At 43.3% G+C, this 18215-nt stretch overlaps 1 protein-coding gene across 1 annotated transcript; it reads left to right on the top strand.

Moving 5' to 3' along the window:
- The first annotated feature begins 289 nt into the window (after positions 1-289).
- Positions 290-18011, top strand: LOC124019427 (interleukin-17 receptor C-like). Its single transcript, XM_046334767.1, is given in 18 exon segments — positions 290-415; positions 613-1019; positions 5810-5834; positions 5955-6083; positions 7165-7275; positions 7463-7569; positions 7717-7825; positions 9633-9674; positions 14472-14611; positions 14718-14774; positions 14914-14971; positions 15073-15311; positions 15416-15466; positions 15594-15645; positions 16152-16247; positions 16416-16454; positions 16700-17467; positions 17470-18011. Coding segments are annotated over 17 exon segments (2172 nt in total). The 5' UTR covers positions 290-415; positions 613-902; the 3' UTR covers positions 17502-18011.
- The last annotated feature ends 204 nt before the right edge of the window (positions 18012-18215 follow it).

The following is an 18215-nucleotide window of genomic DNA, read 5'->3' on the forward strand; positions in this document are numbered from 1 at the left end:
TATGGAGAAAGAAAAGCTAACAATCTTTAATTTCAGGCTTATAAGACTCGACCTTAGGGGATTAGCCTACTGCAACTGAACTTCTGTAAATTATGTGCCTGCCTGTTAGTGGACTTTGGAAAGCAGCAGAGTTTGTATAAGCATCATTTTCAGAACTACTGGACTCATGGTTTACTTAAAAAGCTAAATAGCAAGAAATCTAACTGCCAACTCCATGCAGTGAAATTGAGCCACCTTTTCAGGTAAACACACCTCCCCTCTGTCCTCCTCCTGACTGTCACACACTCACTCTACATTCATAGAAGGCCATTTAGATATTTTCAGGAGATTGGGTGTAGTGTCACGGAGCACCCGCATCACTAGCTAGAGAACTGTCCATCAACCTGATACAGGAGGTGCATGTCCACACACAACTGTAAGTCAAATTGAAGTTAACCTTTGAAATTGAAATATTAATTAGTTGCTCTGCATCGATATATGAATTACATAGTTATTAGTTAGTTCTGTGCTTGAGAAATGTATCTTATTCAATACAGAAATGTAGCCTGCTTAAAGTTTTAGTAGCCTGCTTCAGCTAGCAATTTATTAACCCCCCCCTTCTCTCTCTCTCAGCCAGGTTGGATCCTGTTAAGCCTACCTGTCTCCAGTAGCCCAGGATCTTCGGCAGGTCCCGTTTCAGTGCCCAGGAAGAACGCACTGGGAAACACTGCGACTTTGGAGGACTGCCAGTACATGTTGGGTTGTGACAAGTATAATTATCTTGCCTCTAGGTAATGGTGTTAGAATCAGCCTGATCTGCGCAACTACCTCCACTTTTCCAGACAGACTTTCCGGACAGGGCACTGGCACAAGACGGCCTGGACCTTGGACGCAGAAGCTCTGTGCGGTGTGTTGTAGTACCAATGGCTCGCCTGTTCCCTTGCACTCACTTTGTCCTACTGTTACTGCTGCAGCTAACGTCCCCATCTGCAGGTGCACTAGAGATGATAGATGGCGCAAATCGACTCACCTGCGACCAGGTAAAAGAAGGAGCAAATTAACATGAGGCCTGTCAGGTTTTCTTAAATTGTTTATTGATTTTTTTATTATTTCAATTATGAAGCTAATAGTGCAAGTACTGTATTTAGACTACATACTGATCAGGTATAGCTATTGCATAAAAGTATGATTGGTAAGTATCCTTGGGGCGTCCCTACTCCATTGAAGTTGACATTTAAAATGGTTAAGGTAAGGGTTAAGGGTTAGCTAAGGGTTATGGTTAAGGTCAAGGTAAGGGTAGGGGTTAAGTTTAGGGTAAGGACGTCCCAAGGATCCCGAATAGTGTAATTACACTCTAACAATAAGGCCCCCTTAAAATGAAGCGTTACCATATGGTTGTATAGTTTTAGCATTATGACAGTCTACTCAGATCGTTCTCTGATGGGGTCATGGAATGTTTTGGCCTGTAGTTTCCATTAAGTCGGATGTTGTACATGTTGGTGTGATCTGTACTACAACAATGTTTGAGTATAACTGCTTATGAGAATCCCACCTGTACCACCCTATTTATTTTGTGTACTCAGGACAGCCTCAGGTCAATCATATATGTGTGTGCTTGTGTGCTTGGATGTGCATGTGCACACATGTAAATGAATGTGGACTTTGTATGTGTTTATATGAGTGTGTGGGGGGTGAGCTGTCATATGTGGAGGACACATGCAAAACCAATCACACAGAGCTTTAGTTCACGTGCACGCACCATGCACAGCCATATGTCGTATCTAGCAGGAGGCTGGCAGAAAGAAATCACAACTAGAGTACCTGCAACTAAATTCCTGATCTAGTCTGGGATACAGTGCATTCGGAAAGTATTCAGACCCCTTGACTTTTTCAACACTTTGCTACATTACAGCCTTATTCTAAAATATTTTTTCCCTCTTTAATCTACACACAATACCCCATAATGACAAGCAAAAACAGGTTTTTATAAATATTTGCAAAAAATAATAATACATTTACATAAGTATTCAGACCCTGTCTTGGCTGTGTGCTTAGGGTTGTTGTCCTGTTGGAAGGTGAACCTTCGCCCCAGTCTGAGGTCCTGAGACCTCTGGAGCAGGTTTTCATCAAGAGCAGGTTTTCATCTCTGTACTTTGCTCCGTTTATCTTTCCCTTGATCCTGACTAGTCTCCCAGTCCCTGCTGCTGAAAAGCACCCCCACAGCATGATGCTGCCACCACCATGCTTCACCGTAGGGATGGTGCCAGGTTACCTCCTGACGTGACGCTTGGCATTCAGGCTAAAGACTTCAATCTTGTTCATCAGACCAGATAATCTTGTTTCTCATCGTCAGAGATTCCTTTAGGTGCCTTTAGGCAAACTCCAAGTGGGCTGTCCAAGTGGGCTGTCATGTGGCTTCTGTCTAGCCACTCTACCATAAAGGCCTAATTGGTGGAATGCTGTAAAGATGGTTGTCCTTCTGGATGATTCTCTCATCTCCACAGAGGAACTCTGGAGCTCTGTCAGAGGGACCATCAAGTTTTTGGTCACCACCCTGACCAAGGCATTTCTACCCCGATTGTTCAGTTTGGCCAGGTGGCCAGCTCTAGGAAGAATCTTGGTGGGTCCTGTCAAGTGTCAGTTGTGCAGAGGTGAGGACGGAGTCAGGTGCAGGACACAGAACTGAGTAAAACAACGTACTTTACTCTGAAAAATAATCAGCCAATAAATCCACGCAGGGATAACAAACCCTAACCCAAAACCAGGAACAATCATGCACAAAACATAATGAGAACCAGATGGTTAAATAGGGAAATAATAATAATGTAATGGGAACCAGGTGTGTACAATCAAGACAAAACAAATGGAAAAGGAAACGTGGATCGTGGCAGCTAGAAAGCCGGTGACGACGACCGCCGAATGCCGCCCAAACAAGGAGAGGCACCAACTTCGGCGGAAGTCGTGACAGTTCCAAACTTCTTCCATTTAAGAATGATGGAGGCCATTGTGTTCTTGGGGACCTTCAATGCTGCAGACATTTTTTGGTACCCTTCCCCAGATCTGTACCTCGACACAATCCTGTCTTGGAGCTCTATGGACAATTCCTTCGACCTCTTGGCTTGGTTTTTGCTCTGACATGCACTGTCAACTGCGGAATCTTATAGAGACAGGTCTGTGCCTTTCCAAATCATGTCCAATTTTTGAATTTACCACAGGTGGTCTCAAATCAAGTTGTAGAAACATCTCCAGGATGATCAATGGAAACAGGATGAGCTCAATTTCGAGTCTCATAGCAAAGGGTCTGAATGCTTATGTGCAGTTGAAGTTGGAAATTTACATACACTTAGGTTGGGGTCATTAAAACTCATTTTTCAACCATCCCACACATTTTTTGTTAAGTCGATCAGGGCATCTACTTTGTGCATGACGCAAGTAATTTTTCCAACAATTATTTACAGACAGATTATTTCACTTATAATTCACTGTATCACAATTCCAGTGGATCAGAAGCTTACATACACTTAAGTTTTTATTTTATTTTAATTTGACCCCTTTTTCTCCCCAATTTCGTGGTATCCAATTGTTGTATTTTTATTAGCTACTATCTTGTCTCATCGCTACAACTCCCGTACGGGCTCGGGAGAGACGAAGGTTGAAAGTCATGCGTCCTCCGATACACAACCCAACCAAGCCGCACTGCTTCTTTACACAGCGCGCATCCAACCTGGAAGCCAGCCGCACCAATGTGTCGGAGGAAACACCGTGCACCTGGCAACCTTGGCAACACATTGTGGCTGGCCCGCCACAGGAGTCGCTGGTGCGAGATGAGACAAGGACATCCCTACCTGCCAAACCCTCACGACGCTAGGCCAATTGTGCGTCGCCCCACGGACCTCCCGGTCGCGGCCGGTTACGACAGAGCCTAGGCGCGAACACAGAGTCTCTGATGGCACAGCTGGCGCTGCAGTACAGTGCCCTTAACCACTGCACCACCCGGCCCAACATACACTAAGTTGACTGTGCCTTTAAACAGCTTGGAAAATTCCAGAAAATGATGTCATGGCTTTAGAAGCTTCTGATAGGCTAATTGACATAATTTGAGTTAATTGGAGGTGCACCTGTGGATGTATTTCAAGGCCTACCTTCAAACTCAATGCCTCTTTGCTTGACATCATGGGAAAGTCTGGTTCATCCTTGGGAGCAATTTGCAAATCCCATGTTCATCTGTACAAACAATAGTATTCAAGTATAAACACCATGGGACCACGCAGCCATCATACCGCTCAGGAAGGAGACGCGTTCTGTCTCCTAGAGATGAATGTACTTTGGTGCGAAAAGTGCAAATCAATCCCAGAACAACAGCAAAGGACCTTGTGAAGATGCAGGAAACAGGTACAAAAGTATCTATATCAACAGTAAAACAAGTTCTATATTGACATAACCTGAAAGGCCGCTCAGCAAGGAAGAAGCTCCTGCTCCAAAACCGCCATAAAAAATCCAGACTACGATTGCAACTGCACATGGGGACAAATATCGTACTTTTTGGAGAAATGTCCTCTGGTCTGATGAAACAAAAATATAATTGTTTTGCCATAATGACCATTGTTATGTTTGGAGCAAAAAGGGGGAGGCTTGCAAGCCGAAGAACACCATCCCAACCGTGAAGCATGGTTGGCAGCATCATGTTGTGGAGGTGCACTTCACAAAATAGATGGCATCATGAGGAAAAAGTATGTGGATATATTGAAGCAACATCAGTCGGGAAGTTAAAGCTTGGTCGCAAATGGGTCTTCCAAATGGACAATGACCCCAAGCATACTTCCAAAGTTGTGGCAAAATGGCTTAAGGACAACAAAGTCAAGGTATTGGAGTGGCCATCACAAAGCCCTGACCTCAATCCTATAGAAAACCTGTGGACAGAACTGAAAAAGTGTTTGCGCAAGGAGACCTACAAATTACAGCAGCTCTGTCAGGAGGAATGGGCCAAAATTCACCCAACTTATTGTGGGAAGCTTGTGGAAGGCTACCCGAAACGTTTGACCCAAGTTAAACAATTTAAAGGCAATGCTACCAAATACTAATTGAATATATGTAAACTTCTGACCCACTGGGAATGTGATGAAAGAAATAAAAGCTGAAATAAATCATTCTCTCTACTATTATTCTGACATTTCACCTTCTTAAAATAATGTGGTGATCCTAGCTGACCTAAGACATGGAATTTTTACTAGGATTAAATGGCAGTAATTGTGAAAAACTGAGTTTAAATGTATTTGGCTAAGGTGTATGTAAACTTCAGATATCAACTGTAAACAAGGTATTTCTGTTTTCACTTTGTCATTGTGGGGTATTGTGTGTAGATTGATGAGGATTTGAAAAAAATCGAATCCATTTTAGAACAAGGGTTAACATAGCAAAATGTGGAAAACGGGAATGGGTCAGCGCTGGTTATACACTTGATCAGTTTGAGTGAGCAGATTTATGTTTTGATTGACAGATGCAATGTACCTCAGTCTGTACTGTAGCACACACAGACACATCAAAGTTTTAATGCTCATTATGTATTCATGACCAGGCTAGAGTGTGACACCCAATCCTAGGGCTTGAGTGTTCCATCTCCACTGCTGTTGACCATTTCCAAGGATACGGTTCTGGGAGCAAGGTCATGAGAATTGACCTCTAGTGTAGTTGTGTGCAGTTAAACGGAAGAACATGTGTCACGTATATCAAGTGGAAGTATTACTATGTATTTAAATAATAATTACACAATCATATGTCTGGTCTGGTATGTTGTAAGAAATCACTCTCTCTCTCTGTACTCTTTTCTTAGGGCCTGACTGACTGCAGTGTAAAAGGTGAGACCATACAAAGCATCATATATAGTCCATCATAAGCCAAAATATATTAGAACACTTATCATGACATTGACATCTCTCTCTCTCTCTATCGATTTCTCTGTCCCTTCTGCATCTTAGATGTTGCCTTTCCTGGCATGAAGGGTCCTGTGAAAGTTAGCCGGCTGGAGCTCAGCGTGTTTCTGTGTTGCACCAACGACCAATACTGCAAACCCTGCCTGCGAGTCACGGTCTACTTCACAATCAAAGGTAGCCCTACTGCTTCAACCATTCAGTTGCAGCAGACACTATCATCATAGGCAACTGTGATGTATGGATGCTATTCCACAGTCTTTACTGCATACTCTACCATACCACTATCCCTAACTACACAACTAACCTTAACTCCAACAGGAAGTCACTGTGCCTGGGACAGGAGCATGCCATACCTACAGCAGGATTGTATTGATAGATTATATTGATAGGTTGTATTGATGTATTGATAGGTTGTATTGATAGGGTGTATTGATGTATTGATAGATTATATTGATAGGTTGTATTGATGTATTGATAGGTTGTATTGATAGGGTGTATGGATGTATTGATAGGTTATATTGATAGGTTGTATTGATAGGGTGTATGGATGTATTGATAGATTATATTGCTAGGTTGTATTGCTAGGTTGTATTGATAGGTTGTATTGATCTATTGATAGGTTGTATTGATAGGGTGTATGGATGTATTGATAGATTATATTGATAGGTTGTATTGATCTATTGATAGGTTGTATTGATAGGGTGTATGGATGTATTGATAGGTTATATTGATAGGTTGTATTGATCTATTGATAGGTTGTATTGATAGGTTGTATTGATGTATTGCTAGATTATATTGATAGGTTGTATTGATGTATTGATAGGTTGTATTGATAGGGTGTATGGATCTATTGATAGGTTGTATTGATAGGTTGTATTGATAGGTTGTATAGATGTATTGATAGGTTGTATTGATAGGTTGTATGGATGTATTGATAGGTTGTATTGATAGGGTGTATGGATCTATTGATAGGTTGTATTGATAGGTTGTATTGATAGGTTGTATTGATAGGGTGTATGGATCTATTGATAGGTTGTATTGATAGGTTGTATTGATGTATTGATAGGTTGTATTGATAGGGTGTATGGATGTATTGATAGGTTGTATTGATAGGGTGTATGGATCTATTGATAGGTTGTATTGATAGGTTGTGGGGCATTTGCAGGTTATTCTTGACTCTTGCTGTTCTCATTTGTTGATGCTGTTTCTGCTGTTCTCAGCACATGACATGTTGTTGCTGTTTCTGCTGTCCCAGATAAACATGAGGACCAGGAAGTGTCTGGTGACTACATTGACGAAGATGACAGCTCTAACCAGAAGGAATTAAGAGAAGAGAGTCTCCTAGGGATGCCACGCAGCACAACAGGTAATCAAAAAGAGTGTGTCAGAAGAGAGAAAACACACCCACACACACTCCTTGGGCGTACAAGTTGGTCAAGTAAAATAAATGAAAGTCACTCAATCTAAAGTTGTGGTTGACTGTTAATGTGTCTTTTGCACTTTCTCATGGTAAATAATACATTGTTTGTTGTCTCTCCTACTGTGTGTTCCAGCAGCTTCTGTAACCGTGTGTTACAGCTACCCAAACATTTTGAATCGCTGCAAAGAAGTGACATTTACATTGATCCATTCAGCTCTGGGGGACCAGCACCCTCCTGAGGTACACATTCCTTTTATCGCCTGTCATTAAACTGTTGTCTATTAAAAATGTTAGGGTTATTTTGGGTAACTTTGGGCACTGATAGGGTTGTTTAGTGGAAAGAACATATAGCCTAGTATGTAATAGGTTCATGTTTGACTTCTGTAGCTGTGGCTGTCCATATTGTTGGAGCCAGAGCCAGTACAATATGGAAGTCCAGTCATCGTCCACGCATTATATACCTCCGTTACCACCACTATCCCCTCCTTAGAAGATGGTAAGTGGCATTCTTTATACCACAATACCATAGCTGTACTATAAATATGTTATTGATATGCATACACTCCGGTCAAAGGTTTTAGAACACTTACTCATTCAAGGGTTTTTCATTATTTAAATAATAGATATAGAATATAGACTAATAGTGAAGACATCAAAACTATGAAATAACACATATGGAATCATGTAGTAACCAAAAAAGTGTTAAACAAATCAAAATATATTTAATATTTGAGATTCTTCCAAAAGCAACCCTTTGCCTTGATGACAGTTTGCACACACTCGGCATTCTCTCAACCAGCTTCACCTGGAATGCTTTTCCAACAGTCTTGAAGGAGTTCCCACATATGCTGAGCACTTGTTGGCTCTTGTTGGCTCTTCGCTCTGTGGTCCCACTCATCCCAAACCATCTCAATTGGGTCAAAGTCAGGGGATTGTGGAGGCCAGGTCATCTGATGCAGCACTTCATCACACTTCATCACACTTCATCACACTTCTTCTTGGTAAAATAGTCCTTACACAGCCTGGAGGTGTGTTTTGGGTCATTGTCCTGTTAAAAAACCAATTATAGTCCCACTAAGCTCAAACAAGATGGGATGGCGCATCGCTGCAGAATGCTGTGGTAGTGCATGCCTCCTCCATGCTTCACAGTGGGAACCACACATGTGGAGATCATCAGTTTATATACACGCGTCTCACAAAAACACGGAGGTTGGAACCAAACATCTCCAATTTGGACTCAGACCAAAGGACAGATTTCCAGTGTTCTAATGTTCATTGCTTGTGTTTCTTGGTCAAAGCATATCTCTTCTTATTATTGGGGTCCTTTAGTAATGGTTTCTTTGCAGCAATTCGACCATGAAGGCCTGATTCACACTGTCTCCTTTGAACAGTTGATGTTGAGATGTGTCTGTTACTTGAACTCTGTGAAGCATTTATTTGGACTGCAATCTGAGGTGCAGTTAATTCCCCCTTTAATTCCAACTCTAATGAACTTATCCTCTGGGTCAGCAGAGGTAACTCTGGGTCTTCCTTTCCTGTGGCACTGCTCATGAGAGCCAGTTTCATCATAGCGCTTAATGGTTTTCTACAGCCCTTGAACAAACTTTAAAAGTTCTTGAAATGTTCCATATTGACTGACCTTCATGTCTTAAAGTAATGATGGACTGTCATTTCTCTTTGCTTATTTGAGCTGTTCTCGCCATAATATGGCCTTGGTCTTTTACCAAATAGGGCCATCTTCTGTTTACCACCCCTACCTTGTCACAACACACCTGATTGGCTCAAACGCATTAAGAAGGAAAGACATTCCTCAAGTTAACTTTTAAGAAGGCACACCTGTTCATTTAAGTGCATTCTAGGTGACTACCTCATGAAGCTGTTTGAGAGAATGCCAAGAGTGTACAAAGCTGTCATCAAGGCAAAGGATGGCTATTTGAGGAATCTTCAATTTAAAATATATTTTGATTTGCTTAACACTTTTTTGGTTACTACATGATTCCATGTGTTATTTAGTAGTTTTGATGTCTTCACTATTATTCTACAATGTAGAAAATAGTACAAAAAAAAAGTAAAACCCTTGAATGGTTAGGTGTTCTAAAACTTTTGACTGGCAGTGTACATTCCTCAGATCATGAATTTTGACTACCTCTCTCTCTCTCTCTCTCTCTCTCTCTCTCTCTCTCTCTCTCTCTCTCTCTCTCTCTCTCTCTCTCTCTCTCTCTCTCTCTCTCTCTCTCTCTCTCTCTCTCTCTCTCTCTCTCTCACTCTCTCTGTCTCTCTCTCTCCCCCACTCTATCTCTCAGTTTGTTCCTCTGACCTAGATAGTGTTGTGAAAGAATGTGATGGTGAGTCACTGTAATTTATCATGCAACCCTGCATCCCCATAGTATTATACTGTACCTGCTTTAGTTTAAACCTTTACATCTCTTATTGATTGACATTTGATATACAGCACCAGTCAAACGTTTGCACACACCTACTCATTCAAGGGTTCTTCTTTATATTTACTATTTTCTACATTGTAGAATAATAGTGAAGACCTCAAAACGATGAAATAACACATGGAATCATCTAGCAACCCAAAAAGTTTTAAACAAATCCAAATACATTTTAGATTTGAGATTCTTCAAAGTAGCCACCCTTTGCATTGATGACAGCTTTGCACACTCTTGGCAGTCTCTCAACCAGCTTCACCTTGAATGCTTTTCCAACAGTCTTGCAGGAGTTCCCTCATATGCTGAGCACTTGTTGGCTGCTTTTCCTTCACTCTGCGGTCCAACTCATCCCAAACTATCTCAATTTAGTTGGGGTTGGGTGATTGTGTAGTCTAGGTCATCTGACGCAGCACTCCATCACTCTCCTTCTTGGTCAAATAGCCATTACACAGCCTGGAGGTGTGTTTGGTCATTGTCCTGTTGAAAACAAATTATAGTCCCATTAACCCCAAACCAGATGGGATGGCATATTGCTGCAGAATGCTGTGGTAGCCATGCTGGTTAAGTGTACCTTGAATTCTAAAAAAATCACAGACAGTGTCACCAGCAAAGTACCCCCACCACCCCCACCACCCCACATGCTTCACGGTGGGAACCACAAATGCAGAGATCATCCGTTCACCTACTCTGCATCTCACAAAGACACGGCGGTTGGAACCAAACATAAGTCGCTTTGGATAAAAGCGTCTGCTAAATGGCATATATTATTATTATTATTATTATTATCTCCAATTTGGACTCATCAGACCAGAGGACAGATTTCCATCGGTTTAATGTCCATTGCTTGTGTTTCTTGGCCCAAGCAAGTCTCTTCTTCTTATTGGTGTCCTTAGTAGTGGTTTCTTTGCAGCAATTCGACCATGAAGGCCTGATCCACGCAATCTCCTCTGAACAGTTGATGTTGAGATGTGTCTGTTATTTGAACTCTGTGAAGCATTTATTTGGGCTGCAATCTGAGGCTGGAAACTCTAATGAAGTTATCCTCTGCAGCAGAGATAACTCTGTGTCTTCCTTTAATGTTTCGGTCTGGTGATGGACTGTTGTTTCTCTTTGCTTATTTGAGCTGTTCTTGCCTTAATATAGACTTGGTCTTTTACCAAATAGGGCTGTTTTATTTGATTTCACCTTTATTTAACCAGGTAAGCTATTTGAGAACAAGTTCTCATTTGCAACTGCGACCTGGCCAAGATAAAGCATAGCAATTCGACACATACAGCAACACAGAGTTACACACGGAATAAACATAGGCAGTAATGCACTAGAACAAAAGGAAACAAAAAGTCTATATACAGTGAGTGCAAATGAGGCAAGATAAGGGAGTTAAGGCAATAAATAGGCCATGGTTGTGAAATAATTACAATATAGCAATTAAACACTGGAATGGTAGATGTGCAGAAGATGAATGTGCAAGTAGAGATACTGGAGTGCAAAGGAGCAAGATAAATGAATAAATACAGTATGGGGATGAGGTAGATAGATGGGCTGTTTACACATGGGCTATGTACAGGTGCAGTGATCTGTGAGCTGCTCTGACAGCTGGTGATTAAAGCTAGTGAGGGAGATATGAGTCACCATCTTCAGAGATTTTTGCAGTTCGTTCCAGTCATTGGCAGCAGAGAACTGAAAGGAAAGACGACCAAATTAGGATTTGGCTTTGGGGGTGTCCAGTAAGATATACCTGCTGGAGCGCATGCTACTAGTGGGTACTGTTATGGTGACCAGTGAGCTGAGATACGGTGGGGCTTTACCTAGCAGAGACTTGTAGATAATCTGTAGCCAGTGGGTTTGGCGACGAGTATGAAGCGAGGGACAACCAACGAGAGCGTACAGGTCGCAATGGTGGGTAGTGTATGGGGCTTTGGTGACAAAACGGATGGCACTGTGATAGACTGCATCCAGTTTGTTGAGTAGAGTGTTGGAGGCTATTTTATAGATGACATCACCGAAATCAAGGATCGGTAGGATAGTCAGTTTTACGAGGGTATGTTTGGCAGCATGAGTGAAGGATGCTTTGTTGTGATATAGGAAGCTAATTCTAGATGTAATTTTGGATTGGAGATGCTTAATGTGAGCCTGGAAGGAGAGTTTACAGTCTAACCAGACACCTAGGTATTTGTAGTTGTCCACGTATTCTAAGTCAGAGCCGTCCAAAGTATTGATGCTAGACGGGCGAGCAGGTGCGGGCTGTGATCGTCTGAATACCATGCTTTTCGTTTTACTTGCATTTAAGAGCATTTGGAGGCCACGGAAGGAGAGTTGTATGGCATTGAAGCTCGTCTGGAGGTTAGCTAACACAGTGTCCAAAGAGGGGCCAGAAGTATACAGAATGGTGTCATCTGCGTAGAGGTGTACCAGAGAATCACCAGCAGCAAGAGCAACTTCATTGATGTATACAGAGAAGAGAGTCGGCCTGAGAATTGAACCCTGTGGCACCCCCATAGAGACTGCCGGAGGTCCGGACAACAGGCCCTCCGATTTGACACACTGAACTCTATCAGAGAAGTAGTTGGGGTACCAGGCGAGGCAATCATTTGAGAAACCAAGGCTGTCGAGTCTGCCAATAAGAATGTGGTGATTGACTGAGTCGAAAGCCTTGGCCAGGTCGATGAATACGGCTGCACAGTAATGTCTCTTATTGATGGCAGTTATGATGTCGTATAGGACCTTGAGCGTGGCTGAGGTGCACACATGACCAGCTCTGAAACCAGATTGCATAGCTGAGAAGGTACGGTGGGATTCTAAATGGTTGGTAATCTGTTTGTTAACTTAGCTTTCGAAGACCTTAGAAAGACAGAGTAGGATAGATATAGGTCTGTAGCAGTTTGGGTCTAGAGTGTCTCCCCCTTTGAAGAGGGGGATGACCGCGTCAGCTTACCAATCTTTGGGAATCTCAGACGATACGAAAGAGAGGTTGAACAGGCTAGTAATAGGGGTTGCAACAATTTTGGCAGATAATTTTAGAAATAGAGGGTCCAGATTGTCTAGCCCGGCTGATTTGTAGGGGTCCAGATTTTGCAGCTCTTTCAGAACATCAGCTATCTGGATTTGGGTAAAGGAGAAATGGTAGGGGCTTTGGCAGGTTGCTGTGGAGGGTGCCGGGCAGTTGACCGGGGTAATAACAGCCAGGTGGAAAGCATGGCCAGCCGTAGAGAAATGCTTATTGAAATTCTCAATTATAGTGGATTTATCGGTGGTGACAGTATTTCCTAGCCTCAGAGCAGTGGGCAGCTGGGAGGAGGTGCTCTTATTCTCCAGGGACTTTACAGTGTCCCAGAACTTTTTTGAGTTAGTACTACAAGATGCACATTTCTGTTTGAAAAAGCTAGCCTTAGCTTTCCTAACTGCCTGTGTGTATTTGTTCCTAACTTCCCTGAAAAGTTGCATATCACGGGGGCTATTCGATGCTAATGCAGAACGCCACAGGATGTTTTTGTGCTGGTCAAGGGCACACAGGTCTGGAGTGAACCAAGGACTATATCTATTCCTAGTTCTAAATTTGTTGAATGGGGCATGCTTATTTAAGATGGTGAGGAAGGCACTTTTAAAGAATATTCAGGCATCATCTACTGACGGGATGAGGTCAATGTCATTCCAGGATACCCCGGCCAGGTCAATTAGAAAGGCCTGCTCGCAGAAGTGTTTAGGGAGCGTTTGACAGTGATGAGGGGTGGTCGTTTGGTGGCAGACCCATTACAGATGCAGGCAATGAGGCAGTGATCGCTGAGATCTTGATTGAAAACAGCAGAGGTGTATTTGAAGGGCAAGTTAGTTAGGATGACATCTATGATGGTGCCCGTGTTTACGGATTTGGAGTTGTACCTGGTAGGTTTATTGATCATTTGTGTGAGATTGAGGGCAATCAAGCTTGGATTGTAGGATGGCTGGGGTGTTAAGCATGTCCAAGTTTAGGTCACCTAGTAGCACGAGCTCAGAAGATAGATGGGGGGCAATCAATTCACATATGGTATCGAGGGCACAGCTAGGGGCAGAGGGAGGTCTATAGCAAGCGGCAACAGTGAGAGACTTGTTTCTGGAAAGGTGCATTTTTAGAAGTAGAAGCTCGAATTGTTTGTGTACAGACTTGGATAGTAATACAGAACTCTGCAGGCTATCTTTGCAGTAGATGCAACACCGCCCCCTTTGGCAGTTCTATCTTGGAGGAAAATGTTAGAATTAGAGATTGAAATTTCAAGGTTTTTGGTGGTTTTCCTGAGCCAGGATTCAGACATGACTAAGACATCTGGGTTGGAAGAGTGTGATAACTTCTTTATACCACCCCTACCTTGTCACAACACAACTGATTGGCTCAAACCCATCAGGAAGGAAAGAAATTCCACAAATTAACTTTTAACAAATCACACTTGTCAATGTAAATGCATTCCAGTTGACTAACACATGAAGCTGGTTGAGAGAATACAAAGCTTGTGCAAGGCTGTCACCAAGGCAAAAAGTGGCTACTTTGAAGAATCTCAGATATAAAATATATTTTGATTTATTTAAACTTTTTGGTTACTATATGATTCCATATTATTTCATAGTTTTGATGTTTTCACTATTATTCTACAATATCTAAAAATGGTAAAAACAAAGAAAAACCTTTGAATGAATAGGTGTGTCCAAAATTTTGACCGGTACTATATGTCTCAGCGCCCAAGCTCAGAGCTGTGATTGATAAGAAGAGAGGTGTGGCTGTGCTCCAACTGGACAGTTCTAACAAGACACCGACCAGTGAGATGGGCATGTGCCAGATGTTCGGGACTGGAGAACCTTGCAGATACCAGAAGTGGGTCAGTATGTATAAAGAAAAGTCACACATTTTTTTTACAAGGTCCAGCTGTGACCTCCTTACTCACTGTCACCTTCTCTTTCTCACACCCTTTCTTCTTCTTTCAGAGCCAGAGAGAGATGAGCATTCCTTTGAGGTCTATAGCGCCCTGTCTGTGCTTTCAGGTAAACCGTGCTTGATTTTTCTGCAGCTCGGCATACCGAATCTATGGAACAACTTGTTTCCAAAGCTGAATGGAATATTCATGATCATTGTCATGCAGGAGTCACTTGTGCACATTCCTTGTATGTTGCTTTACAACAGGTTTGGTGGAAGGGACATAATCTACGCAGAGAGATCTGCCCCTTCATGAACAACAAAGGTCAGGAGTTCAATCAGATTCCCTCCCTACCGCAGAACTCTTGACTCTGGACTGGAAACATTTGTTATTGTAACACCCAAATGTCTCCATTCCTCTCTCAGAGCTTTTCAGAAGAATGTGGGACAACAACGTGTCCTTGTCAGTGGAGGAGGCTCAGACGAAGGTGGGGAACGGCACAGTGCTGAGTTGGAACGTGACTGCCCCCTGTCGCCTGGAGGGGGAACTGTGGCTGTGTAGACGGGGCTCAGCGGGGGGGCATTGTGAGGAGTTGAAGGGCTCCAGGCAGAGGATGCACAAGCACACACATGCCGGGTGGACGCCCACTCTCCACGGACACTGGGTAAGGCCTACCGTGTGAGGTCGACTTACCCTTCACCTTTGACCTTACTGAGGACCTTACTGAATATGACTGTTGAGTTTCTGTTTCTGTTGTTTTTTTTTCAGAAAAGAGGAGAGTTCATCAATGTGAACCCTCATCCTGCTCTGTGTGTCCAGGTAAACACTTCTCCACTGACCTGTGGACAGAGTACACTGTTTGAATGAAATTGTGAGCCTGTACTTACTCTGAAATGCAGTACTGTAAGTGTTTATGCCTGACACCACACTGTTTCTTGTTGTCTAGATGAAAGTACATGGGATGGATACAAAGCTGGATCCCGTGTGTCCATTTGCAAGTATGAATTTCACCCCTGAGGGTCAATATGTTACATTTTATAAGGTTTACCTATAGTTCTAAACTGGTTGTATGCTGTATTTGGCTGTACTAAGGATTGGTTAAATGGTCATCAATTCATTAATGCAACTGACCCACACTCTTAGAGAAAAGGTACTATCTAGAAACCAAAATGGTTAATTTGCTGTCCCCATATGAGAACCCTTTGCAGAACCCATTTTGGTTCCAGGTAGAACCCTTTTCACAGAGGGTTCTACCTGGAACCAAAAATGGTTCTCCTATGGCTCAAAGGCGAAGAACCTTTTTGGAACCCTTTTTTACTAAGAGTGAAATATACTGGATTATTAACAGGTTAGGTCGTTGGTTAATCTGTGTCTCTATAACGCGCAGCATAGAGATTAGTGCTAAATTAGCTAAAGAGCATATTTGGCAGAAATAATGGATACGATGATGGATTATGAGGCATTGGTCCACAGCTGTATGTAATCAGACTGACTTCCCCTATAGCACCACGGAACCGATGGCTACTGACTCTCCTAATAGGGCTGCTACTAATCTGTTTGGCAATACTTGGGGCCTACGTCATACATGGTGCTCTCAAAGGTTAGTGATGCAGCTATATATTATCAATATTATTACCTATCTCTGAAGCTATCTAATCATTAAATGTATTAACTATATATGAATATAATATTACTAGCCTGGGTGCCAACCTGACATTTTCAGGTACCAATCTCATCATTATTCTTACACTTTTTATCTCCCCCACAGGATACGTGTGGAGATGGTTGAAAGATGAGGACATAAAAGGTAAGATAAGCCTTTAAAACATTCCCTCACAATTCACTGTCTCCAGTTATATCTGAATCCAATTATATTCTTTCTTCATGCTTCAGAAGAATAACCACCCTCTCTCTATCCCTTTTTTCTCTCTCTTCTTGGATCTCATTTCCTCGGCCGCTCTTCTCTTTCTGTCCTCCCCCCTCTCCCTCTCTTTCTCTCGTCTCTTTCTCCCCCCCCCTCTCTCTCCCTCTCCCTCTCCCTCTCTCTCCCAGGTGCAGTAGGAGGTGGCCACATTGTGTTGCTGTACCCTCCTGACAATGATCAGGCTGTGCTGGGTCTGGTGTGTCGTCTGGGCTTGTCCCTCTCCTCTCTGGGCTTCAGTGTATCTCTAGACCTGTGGAGCCAGGCCGAGCTCAGTGTCCTGGGACCAGTTCCATGGCTCCACTCCCGGCTTGATCGCCTGCAGAGACAGGGGGGGAAAGTGGTGCTTGTGCTGACCCAGGCAGCTTGGGAGAGGGCTGAGGAGTGGGGCAGTCGGGGCAGCCGGGGCTGGGAGAGGGATACTCTCTGGGGGAGGGGGTGTGACGAGGATGGGGAGTCAGGGGTGGGGTGTCGTTCTCCGTATTCAGATGTCTTCAGTGCCTCGCTCAGCTGCATTCTAGCGGACTACTTGCAGGGCCGCGCCGGCGAACGCTTCACCCTTGTGCAGTTTGAGTGTCTGCCTCCAGTCGGCTGCCGCCCCCTACCTGAGCTCTTCAGGGGGCTGCCGCTCTTTAGCCTCCCCTCCCAGAGTCTGGGCTTCCTGACTGAACTGGCTTTGGGGCGAGGTAGGGGGGCAGCATCAGGGCGACGAAGGCGGGCAGGGGGGCTCAGGGCAGCCTCACGGGCACTGGCTGGGGGGCTGAGAGGGTTTGTGGGGGGTTCGGCAATGTTACGGCTGGCCGGGCTGCCCCAGGACTGTGTTGGTGCAGGGGTTGAGGACCACTGGGAGTCTGTGCCGCTGCAGCCATGTCTCACCACCTCACCGTCCAGCCCTGACACCTGCCCAAGACCAGCGGGATGGACTGGGTCTAAGAGGGCAGGAGAGGCTGAGGAGGAACCAGGGGCCTGTTCCGCAGGATACTAACTGTGGCACTGACATACTATAATCCGATACTGGACATTAGGGCTTCAGGAGATGGTAGTTTGAAACTGTGTCTCATGTACCTTTGGAGCTACTGTCCAAAGTAGAGCATGACTTGTTAATATTGTAAATGATTAACTTTTGCGGTCCTGAAAAACTACTGTCAACTCCAGTTTAGAGATTGCTCAGTTTGGCTGGGCGGCCAGCTCTAGAGAGGTTCTGGATGGCTCCAAAGTTCTCCCATTTATGGTTCCAAAGTTCTGTCCTATGTACAGTGCCTTCAGAAAGTATTCAGACCCCTTGAATGTTTCCTCCTTTTGTAATGTTACAATTTAAATCTAAAATGAATTAAATAAAAACAATTCCTCAACAATCTACAAACAATACCACATAATGACGAAGCTAAAAACAGGCTTTTAGAAATGTTTGCAAATAAAATAAATACAAATACAAAACATACAAAAGTATTCAGACCCTTTGCAATGAGACTCGAAATTGAGCTCAGGTGCATCCTGTTTCCATTGATCATCCTTGAGATGTTTTTACAAATTTATTGGAGTCCACCTGTGGTAAATTAAATTGATTGGAAATTATTTGGAAATGACACACCTGTCTATATAAGGTTCCACAGTTGGCAATGCATGTCAAAGCAAAAACCAAGCCAT

This window comes from Oncorhynchus gorbuscha, unplaced genomic scaffold (genome assembly GCF_021184085.1).
Source record: "Oncorhynchus gorbuscha isolate QuinsamMale2020 ecotype Even-year unplaced genomic scaffold, OgorEven_v1.0 Un_scaffold_918, whole genome shotgun sequence".
Taxonomy (NCBI): Eukaryota; Metazoa; Chordata; class Actinopteri; order Salmoniformes; family Salmonidae; genus Oncorhynchus; species Oncorhynchus gorbuscha.